We start from the raw sequence: 13594 nt of genomic DNA on the forward strand, positions 1-13594 counted from the left end.
CCATTGATCACACTGTGTCATATTTCAGTTCTTTAGTGTTTTACCCTTCTGGTGCACCTGGTCCATGCTCCCAGTTTTTGAGGAGTCCGAGTTGCTCATTTACTTTTGTTGCTTTGTATGTATTATTGCGATTATTTCATTTTCTTGCTGCATGTGTCTGTTTCCCATCTTGGAAATAGAATCTTGGTTCCCTAGATTACTCTTTCAATACCTCTAGCCTTTGTAAATCTATTCCAAATCATGGATAATTCAATCTTGCTCTCTTAGATATCAATTGTTTGATCTATTTTTTTTTCCATTTAGGATAAACCAGTGTGTAATGAGAAGAAGGGTTCGAACTGAGTTTTCCAAATTAGCCATGATATAAATGAAATATAGCTAAGATGGCGATAGACCAGTTTGTTATCTCAAGAAAATCACTCAAGAGGTAACAACACCCTTTAGCTATATGTTTTTTTACTTTATTATACTGAATGTTCCATTTCCAGAGGATAATAGATAAAAATCAAGGACTGAAGTCTTCAAAATCTCTAATCGTCAAATATTCTATGCCACTAATTGTGGCCTGCAATATCCAGGCGAATTCAATGCGCTACGAAACTTAACTCCCAATCAATCAGTAATTTTCTCAATGTATGGACTTGGTTCAGAATTTTACAAAATCACAAATTTAAGTGTGCTGAAACTTGAAGATTTTAGATCGATTGATAATATACATTCACGTTCTTTTCCATTTCACATCTTTTGACATATCGTACATTTGTACATTACTAGCAAAATAAGTGTATTATTTTATCGAAATACTTGATATTTTAGAACGTTACAAAGCTTTTAAAAGCTTACTATAGCTTTTGTTGTAATGCTTTATATGTTTCGACTTGTGAACTTTGAATTTTGAACTTTGTTGTGTAAACAACAGTTCGTCAATCGGCTAAGATAGGCAAACTTCAAGCTAAGTCGCGATATGCTCTATTTAAAATCGAGTGACTTCGTAACCGTGATGACCCGAATGTTTCTCAATCCAAACAACTCGGAGACTATGCGTTTTTCAGCTATATTACAGAAAGTTCAATGGTATATTCAAATAGAGAAAGGATCATTGAGTGATATTACATTGTCAGATCGGTGGGGTTTTGACATGCATGTTTCTGATTTTTTCTCATTTTGTCGGATTCTTAAAAATACTAACACTTAAAAACCTTCAACTTGCTTTCAACCGATCATTTCATTTAGTGGAGTCCGAGTTTCTCATTTGCTTTTGTTACTTTGTATGTATGATTTTAGTTACTTCATGCTCTTTATTGTGCATGTCTGTTTTCCATGTCTGGTCTTTGTCCCTGGATTACATTCTTTTGATTACCGGTTTAACCTTGGTTCCCTTGATTATTCTTTCATCTTTTAATGTAAACTTCCTGATCTCATACTTGCAAAAACACACGTAGAACACATGTACACATATAGTATTTAAGAGGTACATTTTGACCTCGTATGAAGCTAGAATCGACAATTCTACAGCACCGATCAGCAGCATAATGTGTTGTAGTAATATATATAATTATGTTAATCATATACGAATGTACAGTATTGAAATTACGAGTGCAAGAAGTGGCTAACGATATTTGCGTCTTGAAACATAAACCTTTGAGTCATGTGATAGATACTGAATATTACTGGTCAAAATCTGTATCACATGCTGTATCAACCCGGGACTCCTATCTCACCCCAAGGGCCACCGGCCCGCGGGGTAATTCAGGTCGAGGGTTGATACAGCGTGTGATACAGATTTTAACATGCCATGTTCATTATATCATATATTTTTAACTAGACTTCAAGCGTGGTCTGTGAAGGGGTGCGATATAGGTCTTGGGGTGTGATATAGGGTATGCGATAAAAGGTTTGAACAAACACTTATAATGCATATACAAAAAAGTTATATTTCGATCTAAATATGATATAACTGGGTTTAAGAGACTACTAAAATAATATCACACTTGCCAATGACATATGTATTCAATTTGTTTTGAGTAGGCCTTGTATCCATAAAAACAAATATGGCCCAAGTTGCAACAAAAAATTTCAGTTTTTGATTCTTGTGAAAATTGTAGCATGAACGAAATTTCAAAATAGTACATGATGTAAAGTAAAACTGTTATCCTTCATTAGCATTTTCTAGTATAGTCTGTAAAGCGGTGCGATATAAGGTATGCGATATAGGTCTAGGGGTGTGATATAGGTATGATAAAGGGTAGATGGGTTTAAACAAGCACTTATAATGCATGTACAAAAACGTTATATTTTTCTTTTCTCTTTCTCTCTCTATATATGTACAGCAAATTGACATGAAATATAATATTAAAAGGTTTTTGCATATTGGTGAATATTGGCCCGAGCAGATATCATATATGATACTCTGCAATAACCCTTATGTTATATAGTATTATTTTTATGTTCTTATATTGCACTATGTTAAATGGTGATATTAGCACTAGTGCGATATGACCGTGGTTTTCTTTTGATAGTGTTTATATTCAATAAATTTGTATACATATTTTTTTAATTATTTCATTTTATTCTTCTAACTGGAACATGACAAATAAGCTTTGACTTTGACCAAGTCATCTAAACTATCAATCGAGCTGAACGTTTAATTCAAGTTAAATGTACAGATTTTAAATACGTATTTTTCCCCGAATAGTCGTTTCTAGTCCGAAAATGTTCAATACCAGTCACTTGTGCACTGTGTTTTAAGTCCCCTTTTATACAATTTACTCTTTGTTAGATGTAAAATGAATCTTAATTATGAAAAATTCATTTATTATATTAATCGACCTGACAATATTGACAGATGTTATTTAATATACATGTATTATAAACGCCTTGGTGGTATTGGGGTGATGTGCTCGCCTCGAATGTGGAAGGTCGTGGGTTCATGGCCCGGTATATTTCTTCTAAAACTTAAAACTTAAATTAGTAGTCATTGCGTTATCGCAAAGAACGCGGAACTTTAGGAGATAGAGTGGCGCATAGTTGACTCGGAGAGAGGATTGTGTGTTTGTGTGTGGTGACATGCCTACCTGCAGGCTGCTGCCTCCTTGAGCTAGCACGACATAGATCTGTTTCACCGTGTTTGGCTAGTACAAAGCAAAGTCTGTTCGATTTGTCGAATGTTTTCGTCTTGATATTCATGACATAACTGTCGCAGGACGTTAAACACTAATCAATCAATATTTGTTGGCGTTCGTTTAACATTATTGTTTTAATTTAATAATGATAATATCCCTCAGCATTTCTCACAACATAGACACCAAAGATTTTCTGTTGAGAAATTTCAGAAATAGCTGTAAATATGGCTCCCTCTCTTGCCAAAACACATAAAAAGTATATTTTAAAGTAGAAATTTATAATAAGTTTATTTTTATCGACTTTTCAAACTGTGCATTTCGTTTAAGTCACAGTTTTCTGTAACTATATAAAGATGTCAGAATATTTAACCACTGTCCTGGTGAGAAATCGTTCAAGAGTTACCTAGGCATCATGGATGCTTACTGACGTCATCGATTTCCACTAAATACTTACACATATTTATATCCAATCGTTCTTCGAATAACTTCCATCAAATCAGTTTTTAATCAACACTTAAATTTGTTTAAATTAATCTAAAGACTTTAGAGTGATTTAAGCTAGAGTTGTCATTTTTACAAATAAATTTTTAAAGTGTAAAAGCGTTATGAAAAATAAAAGGAAATATCGATTATTTCTTTGTTTAAAAAAGCATCTACAAAGTGGTACAAGTCACAAAACAATACATTGCGTGATTATTTAGTATTTTCTGGATGTTCAAGCTTTGTGTTCGTTTGATTTAAAGTAACCCTTTGTTTGGTATGGACTTAGTATCGAACAGGTAGGATTTTTATATATGTAAGAAGAATAAAGTTTACTAACTTTTACTTTTAAAACAGTATTTTATAAATACTTGGCGTTAAACTCTTAATATTGTTCGCATAATGCAAAAGAAAATTTGCTGTTTTTTTTTTGTATTTATTGAGTTATTTTCATCATACCAAGTTTGAGACCTACAATGCATAGAGAGGTGCCTTATTCTTAGTTGTTATTGTTTACATAAAAGTACGACTGAGTCATTCAATAATAATGGAAAAAGATTTACTTGCGTATAAAACAGAATATTGCGTTTTCTTTAAAACAAAAAAAAAAAAAAAAAAAGGTTACATTTTTTAACTTGGGTTGTATTCAGTATAAGGAATTTTTGTTTGACACGTTTTGTTTTTGCTTTAAATATGTCGAATTGACTGGTTTGTATAATTCTAACTATTCGACCTTAAAGAGCATTTGAGTTTTAGTGCATACGAAATGTGCTCTGATGCAAGTTGTTTTGTTTTTACTGCAAAATTAGAATAACATTAAAAAAAAACAACTTAATTTTCATGTTTTCTTTAAAAAAAAAAAGTCAATATATTGTATTGTACCTTACTAGTGGAAAGCAATCATACACGATGTTCCGAATTCGAAGCTAGTCTCCATTTGCACTCCTAGCCCCTTATTGACATATTTCTTTAAATAAAACGCTTTATTCCATTCTAGACTAATCCCTTTATAATAATTTAAATGTCACGTTGTCACTGGGTCAACTCCCTTGTTGAGATAAAGATGAAGAATAAATATAAAGATAATTGAATTCTTCATTCATATTGAGCACAATAACATAGACTAATTTTATTAACAGCATGTCCACAGAATACACAATTTTCAACTCAAATACAAGTATGTGTACAAATGAAATGAAATACATTTAGAACACGTTTTTTTGTTTTCTGTGCATTTTGTGCAATATTGAAATTCATTTGATCTCACTGTTTTGTACAATTAAGGAAAAAGCTGTTTATTGCCAATAATAGACAGTATCGATCCTAACAATATAGCACCTGTGGAAATTGTAAAATAGTCTCATTTACCTCCAAAAATCCCGTCTTGTAAAATCATTAAAATTTCTTATAAATATGGGTGATTGTTTACTCATAAGCAATACACTTCTTATCCATGAATATCATGTATGTATTTGTAATTTATTCTTTTTTAATCGTTCAATTGATGCCCCCAAGATGTTAATTTTAATCACCGACCCCCACCCACCCCTTTCTTGATTTTCTACATATATATGTTGTGTTGTTTCCTAATCAGAGAATTAGGAGCCAAGAGAAAAGGGCAAAGGGTTTAATTTCATGATTAAAATGTTCCTAATTGAGATGAAAAGCATTTTAGTGGCTATTGCGTCTGTACGGTTTTTGATTGAGAATATTGAAGGTTGGGTTTAGATAAGTTTCACTCTTCTTTCACTATACTTTTGTCATTGTCATTGATCATTTCTTCCACTATCGTTTGTCAACAAAGATATAGATGCAATTAATTTGGCTAACATCCTTCATTACAAAAACGTAACCAACAAAGTTCCCCCATATTTCAAGGACAAATCAATACCGATTATTTCATATTCATATACTTCACCTATTGCATCCAAAATTTTCAGTTATAAAAGGCTATTGCAGAACCTCGATATTGAGGAATTCAAGGCTAAACCACTTGACTGTTCATGCAAAAACTCTCCATTCAAATTTGGTCACGTAGTTACGGGAGATGCGAGAAAATGGATAAAAAGAGAACAAGAAAACATTGATTTTCTGTCAGAGTGGGTAAAGGCCGTGAGGTCTTTAATTTTCAAACGAATGAAAGTTTTAAGTAGATCAGTGAGTGTCAATGTTACATCAGTTTTCAAAGACCCCGATGTAGCAAAACAATGTCTACTATATACGACAAATATGTTGTCGTAACAGCAGACAAAGCCCAAAACAACATTGTTTTTGTCTGCAAAAATATTACATACAGTGTTTATTATCAGAAGTAGGCGTAGAAAATAATAGCAGTGATAAGACCTATACTGCCACTACAATCTCCAAAGAAGAGATAGTGGAAAATCATAAATCTGCGCAATCCTCTTTTGGTCTCACTACCAAAAATGATGATTGTGATTTACCGTCTATGTAATGGAATCAGACCTCTTTCAAAACTTTTAACTTCTATACTCACAGCTGTCAAAGAGGGTCTCCTGTCTTACCACAACACTTGTTACTCCCGTAGTGGTATTATTTCAATGTGGATCCTGAAAAAAAAATTATTATCAGAATATAATAGCATTAAAACCCATGATTTTTCAACACTGTATACTTCTATATTCAATTAAATTTCCGACTCAAAAACATTATACATCATTGTTTCTCCAAAAAAGATCGTACATCCAGATACAAATATAGTTCTCGGAAGAAATTCCACATACTGTGTAAAATAATTCCAAATCATCTTCCAAACATACAGTAGGAAATGTTTTCAAAATGCTGGAATTTTCTATCGAACATATTTGTCCAGTGTGGTGGACGAGGTTTTCATCAAACAGTTGGTATTCCAATGGGAACAAATTGTGCTCCTTCAATTGCTGACATATTCCTTCGCACTTATGAAACTGACTTTAAAGTTGATCTGACCCGAAAGAAAGAACATCGTTTAGCTAGATTCTTTAATTCAGTTTCCGCTATATAGATGACGTATTGTCGTTAAAAATCCTTGTTTCGGGGTTTTGATACATCGCATCTGTCCCAAAGAACTTGATGAAGGATGAAAGATACTACACACAAAGTGAAGTCAGCCTCATATCTTGACCTACACTTAGAGATCAATGGTAAATGAAAACTATTGACCAAACTTTACGACATACATGATGACTTTTCATTCAGAATTGTCAACTTTCCTTTCATCTGTGGCAACATTCCTTTAGCACCTACGTGTGGAGTGTTCATATCACAACTCATACGATATGCCAGAGCTTGTCGTAACTACTCAGACTTTTTGTATCACGCTAGACTTCTTACAATTAGGCTTCTAGAACAGAGTTATATTGCTACAAGATTGAAGTCATCACTACAAAAGTTTTATGGTCGTCATCATGAACTCGTGGATCGTTAAGGTGTATCCATCTTCACCATGAAAACTGATTTGTTCAACGGGTCATAGTTTTCCTTTCCTCGTATGTCTACCCGGACTTGACTTTGTATGAGCAACTCGGCGGTGTTTCTAGAAAAAACAGAGGACGCTTACCCTACTGGTGCACCTGGTCCATGCTGCCATCGTTTTTAGTGGATTCCGAGTCGCTCATTTACTTTTGTTATTTTGTATGTATTACTTTAGTTACTTCATGTTCTTTGTTGTGTTTGTCTGTTTTCCATGTCTGGTCTTTGTTCCTGGATTACATTGTTTTGATTTCCGCTAGAATCTTGGTTATCTTTTGGTAGTTTCATCCACCTGTTTTTCGTGTACAATGCATATGAGAACACAATAGAATGAATGACATTATAAAATACCTATATGGTTATGTTTTATGATTTCATATGTTTTGCTGGATTTAGGGTTTCAGGTATATTTTTTCTAAAGCTTGTTAAAAAAAATTCCCAGTTCATTATAGTTATATGTTAATCAGCGTTTCCTGATATATGCAATGTATTTCAGACAAAAAATTAATATCATAGCATGAAAGAAATAGTTGTGATTGCATTTAATTTACGTATAAATGCAGAATATTAAGACATGTAAATAAGAAAACTTGGGCATCGCCATCGATCATTTTCAGTGGAGTTAAAATGACAACACCGTCATCGAACTTAAAAGTATCTGGCGTGCATATAGTTCATATCATAAGCTAGACGTTCGTTTTGACCAGGTGTTTTATATATGAACAGTTTTACATTAATGTATAGCTCAGTTATTGGCAAACGTATACAGAAATTTAAATTGACCATGAACAAACTGATATTTAAGAGTATAGAAAGTTAATGCTCAGCATGAGTAAAATGTGAAATTAATCGTAGAAAATATACAACGCCGAAATGCACTTTTCAATTATATTAACATTGAAATTAGTCATTAATGTTTTATGACTTGGTGAAGTCTGATCACACATCAATTATAATACGCGATATAATTCTACAAATAAGAAAAAATACGAAAGACAAAAAAGAGTACAGAACTTGTCATGTAGCTACATGCATTATACATTTTTCTTGTTTTTCTAAGTTCTTATCTTTCAATCACGTTCATCTAAAATTTGTTTAATTTTTTAATTGTAATTTATTAAAGAATTTAAATGGGAATATATTATATTTGCTTAAATACGTCACGTATGATTTATTTATCTCCTTTACTATCCAAAACTTAACTATGAATATAACTGAAACATAATTTGACGTCCATACATGAAGCTCGATTTCTTACATTTTCAATTTATTTTTAATTATATTTTATATCAATCGATATTGATATTACTGGAAAGATATATACAATTTTGTTGAAATTCATGAAGTGACATACATTCAGATAATAAATAGTGTAATCGATTCTTACTTGACAAATTTGTAATTAAGCATATTTGTCTTACATTTTGAATAAAAGGAGAACAGGATCGCAAACAATACTATGAAACATAAAATATTAAGACCCCAATAAACAAAATATGATTCTTCAGCCATATCAAATGATATCCTGTTACTTTGATAAGCCTATAACCACGAACTTCAAAATTTATGAGCTTTCGATTATCGATTCTTTACTTACGATCTTGGAACTGTATAGTTTTAAACATCATATTAGAAAAAAACTAGACTTGAAAATTGTACAATGTTCTTTATGATCTTTTTTTGTCAGTTCTTAATTTATTATTTGGAAATACGCAATCGTGTTTGCTTTATTTTGATATTCCAATCGTGTTAAAGATTGATTGAAAACAACTTATAAAGCTGAATCCAAAGAATGGGCATTGTAGCTAAAATGGGGATATTGTGAACTACAGTGTATCTGATATTTTCTCATTTTGATCCGATATTGGTAACTAAATACAACTTCAAATATTTGAGGCTTTTAATCAAACAACAACAAAGCTAAGACATTTAACTAAGCACAAATTAAGAATGATTTTTAAAATTCATTTGAGGAATGTAAACATTATTCAATCTGATCAATATTCTTATGATATTTACAGGTTTTATAATGAGTGAAAATTGAATATCATGAGATATCAACTCGAGCTTTTGCGAGTTTGTAATGATGTTAAAATCAAATAAAGAGATCGACATTTTGCGATGTCCAGCCACTTTCACGTATAATGACACATTTTCTCTATGATTTATTATGAATACTTAGGCCGCTTGACAAACGACATCTGTCATGGCGGAAATTCAAGCGATCGCACTTCTATAAAGTCACAAACAGTGTAGGAAGTACAACGTTAGACTCGTCATCACGTCGCTTTCGACCAATCATATTGTAAAGGATATACAAGAATTATTGGGAATCAAGATTCTAGCGGAAATCAAAAGAATGTATTCCAGGGACAAAGACCAGACTTGCTAAACAGACACACACAACAAAAAAAACATAAAGTAATTAAAGTAATGCATACAAAGTAACAATCATATAACGACCAGTAGCAACGGCGATTTTCTTATCACTAGTTTGTATCACATCATCCGTTGTGTGATATCGCAAATATCTAGTCGTCTTCGAAGTAGATAAAACGACCAAGTCATAGAGAATTTCTTTTATTATACTTAGTTTTTGAAATAACATTTGTATTTCTAATATTATCTTGTAATATCTATCGAATGAGTGTTATCTTTTTTTCTTTTTTTTTCTTTATTTAGCGTTGCTTTAAATGTTCGCATGTAGTACACTTACTTTATTTTTTCTATCTGGTTTTAATTTGCAACCGCTAAATTATTACTGATGAATAATTCGCTACCATTAACATTTAACGGCATGCAAAAGCGAAAACTGCTTAACGGATTTTTCCATCTGCGGAGGGCAACCTTGTGCATGTTGTGTACGATGTTGTTAGTTCCTCACGCAACAAATTGTAAATACATATCTCGATTTAATTGTGTTTGTGACAACAACATGTTCAGGGCGAATTTGTATAGAATTTTAGATATTTACATAACTATAAACATAGTCTTGCATTGGAATCTATGCAATACTTTAACAACGTGAAATTTCCTGACAAAGTAAGTAGGTTAACTGTATGTAGATAAAGTAGGCAATCTAGTTCTGGGGAAAGTTCGAAAGGTTCTTTATTGAAATCATGATAACAGTTCATTTTACGATTACTGTGAACATATAGATCTACCGTCAATGACTCCTAGTGATAATAGCAGTGAGGAAAGTTGTTTCTAAGCCCTGAAATATGTTGTAACCATTGGAATGTTGAATTGTACTTAATTTCAACAGCTGCGACAAATATATTATTCCATTGTTTTATATTTTAAGTACAAAGGTAAGGGTTCAATGTTTGTCGGAAAGGCAAATCATTATTATATCTACAATACTATACAATCATAGATATTATACTCATTGCACCTTGTAATTATGGCTTTTATTTTAGAAATTTTCGTTGGGGATTTAATTTCGTTCATTTCGTAAAAGGTAACATCAGACAATTTTTTTAAAAAGTATTAGTTTTATATAATTATACATAAAATTACCACCAAAAAATTAAAATTGTTGTTTGTTTTACCATCGCTTTTTGCAATTAAGGAATGCATTATTCATACATAAGGTGCTAAATATAGATATATTATTTAAAGAGTAATTAAGGGAACCAAGGTTATAGCGGTAATCAAAAGAATGTAATCCAGGGACAAAGACCAGACATGGAAAACAGACATACACAACAAAGAGCATACCGGGGTAGACAAACGAGGAAAGGAAAACTATGACCCTTTGAATAAATCAGTTTTTATGGTGCAGATGGATACACCATAATGATCCACGAGTTCATGATGACGACCATAAAACTTCTGTAGTGATGACTTCAATCTTGTAGCAACATAACCCTGTTCCAGAAGCCGATTTGTTAGAGTTCTAGCGCGATACAAAAAGTCTGAGTAGTTTCGGCACGGCAAGCTCTGGCATAACGTATGAGTTGTGATATGAACACTCCATACGCAGGTGCTGAAGGGATGCTGCCACAGGTGAAAGGACAGTTGACAATTCTGAATGAAAAGTCATCATGTTTGTCGTAAAGTTTGGTCAATAGTTTTCAAGTAAAATGCTTCTAACTGGATAAAAATAATGTCCATCATTTCATATATTACACTTTGTAATGTGACTGTGACGTCATCAAAGATAATTCACTCGTTGAATTTTGATACTAAAATTAAATCATAAGAAATGACTGTTATATTTTTTTCGGTCTATTGGAAACAAACTCCTTCTCGAAGACGGGTGCCAAACGATAACATAACTAACACGGGCCTTTGCTGCCCAGCTCAGGTATTCTGTAATCTTCGTAATTACCTCTCCCTTCTATGACATATCTGTTTAATTAAGCCGAACATCAATTCAAAACGTTTAATGCGCCAGGGTCCAATTCACATACATTTTGGCAAAGACCTCGGTTAAACAGGATAAAAAGCATATTTTAGGCAAATTTCGACGGTAACTGTCAAAATGACCAAAATCTTAAAGCTGCATTAGCTGCCAAATTTGTTCGGTTTTGATTTTACTGAATTTTGTTGATTCAATGAAATAAGTAATGCAATTGAAGCAATAAATGTCGATAATACCTACAGAATATTGTGAAAACAACGTTTTTAAATCAGAGAAGCTCGATACCTATAATCTAATTATATTTCGCCATTACTTCCGAAGATCGCCGAAAGGACATTCACCTGAGTTAAAAATACTTTAACCTTTGTAAAAAAATAACAATAAGGGATACACTGGTAAGCACGTGTCTTGTTTTCATTTCATTTCATCTACTTCTTGATTAGTTTTCATATAAATAATGGCCATATTTGAGCCACATTAGTTAATTTCAAAAGGATCATTGCGTTTATATTCGAACGTTTTTTTGCTCGAGTCCGTCGGTCTTCCTTACCGTTGGATAACCACTTTCGCTTTACAATCAAATTTCTTATTAAAGAGGCGACCTTTACAGCACATGCGCGGATTAAGTCACAAGAAGTCACATGCATACGGATTTATCTAGGTCGATTTTTTGTGTTGCAAGACAATAAATATATACACACCTATTTCATGTTGTAGTTGATGCATTGTCTTTGTGGATATCAAACGACGTTATACAGGAAAAGTATAATTTAGTAGAAATAATTCTACTAGTAGAATTTAGTAGAAATAAGTTAAGGTATATTTCAACAGAAACAAAAATTTACGAAAATGACAGCTAATGCAGCTTTAAAAATATGTTTGAAATACATTTGTGTCAACCAATCAGAATTCAAGATTCTTATATAAGATGTAATTAATATATATACATATATAGGTTCTGATGTCATTTGTTTAATAATGGTAATAACGTTTTATTTTTAAATGTCTGCACATAATAATATATATGTTTATATTGTATATGTTCATTGAGGGCCACTGGTTAGCTATGTGAACATGTATGCTTGTATACATGCACTGTGTTTTGAACATTCATACCAAAACACAGAAAACTGGTTATAAAAACAAATAAATACTAAACATATATTGCAAATTTCTCCGTTGCTCGAGAAACGGTCACTGTTTTTGCTTTTTTTTCTTGTTTTTTTTTTCATCTGGGCTTTTTGTTTGTTTCTTTGTTGGTTATTCCCTTGATTGTGTGACCATTAATAAATACCAATAAAATGCGTTGGAGGGATTGTCAATACATCAAATTGAATGCGTTTTTGTTAGTTATGATAAATCGCTACATTTCATTATTATTCATATAACCTTTTTTTCTGTAGTATTGTTATTTTTTAATTACATATTTTTTACTCCGATTCAATATTTTATTTCAATAATTCATTCAAAATTAAAACTCTAACATATTTAAAAATAGGTTTAAATTACAACTGAACTATTCTCTTGTGAGCTGCATTAAATGAAAAATGCTAAATCATTAGAACAATAGCATACTGTTAAAAATTGATTACTTAAACACCTATCTGTCTCATGTCTCAAATTCCAAAGTTCATTACATTGCTAAATTCATAAATCCTGTAAATGTTTTATTTTTCTATTTCTAGATATCTTAATCGATTGACAGTGTGTCATAGATGCGGACAACGTACCATAAAGATAAGTGGATAGTATATACAATTACATTCAATATGGATTATGCTAATGCCTATGAGACTGCGCCTTTATTTGACCTTATTTGGAATGATACACTTTTTAAATACCCCTACCATGATCACTCGCATAGATTTAAACGATCAGCTGATGAATTTTTTGATAATAAGAACAACATTGCAATGTATATAGTTGCTCCAATATTGTTCTTGGTATTTGGTAGTTGTTGTGGTATATACTGCTGCTATAAATGTAGAGAGTATATGAAAGAAAACGACCCTGTCAAAAATATAAAGGCAAAGTTTAAAAGTGCGTTTATTAAAACAACTCCAAGAAAAGATGCTTTTTTAAGAGAACTACAAGAACGTAGCCGTCCGTCGTCTGTTCACAGTCTTAAGTTATTAAACACAGATGTGCCTAATCT

General features: G+C 32.1%; 2 protein-coding genes across 3 annotated transcripts in view; both read left to right on the top strand.

Moving 5' to 3' along the window:
- Positions 1-13594, top strand: part of LOC148625374 (uncharacterized) — a 342046-nt gene that overhangs the window by 140036 nt on the left and 188416 nt on the right. The window lies entirely within an intron of this gene.
- LOC148625382 (uncharacterized) overlaps positions 3762-13594 on the top strand; it is a 30488-nt gene continuing 20655 nt past the window's right edge. The window contains exons 1-2 of the mRNA XM_088571056.1: positions 3762-3901; positions 13125-13587. Of these exons, the coding sequence (XP_088427182.1) occupies positions 13155-13587 (433 nt within the window). The 5' untranslated portion in view covers positions 3762-3901; positions 13125-13154. The remainder of the gene's footprint in view (positions 3902-13124; positions 13588-13594) is intronic.

Source organism: Perna viridis, chromosome 2 (assembly GCF_037379345.1).
Source record: "Perna viridis isolate PV_CMFRI_1.1 ecotype Kerala chromosome 2, ASM3737934v1, whole genome shotgun sequence".
Classification (NCBI taxonomy): Eukaryota; Metazoa; Mollusca; class Bivalvia; order Mytilida; family Mytilidae; genus Perna; species Perna viridis.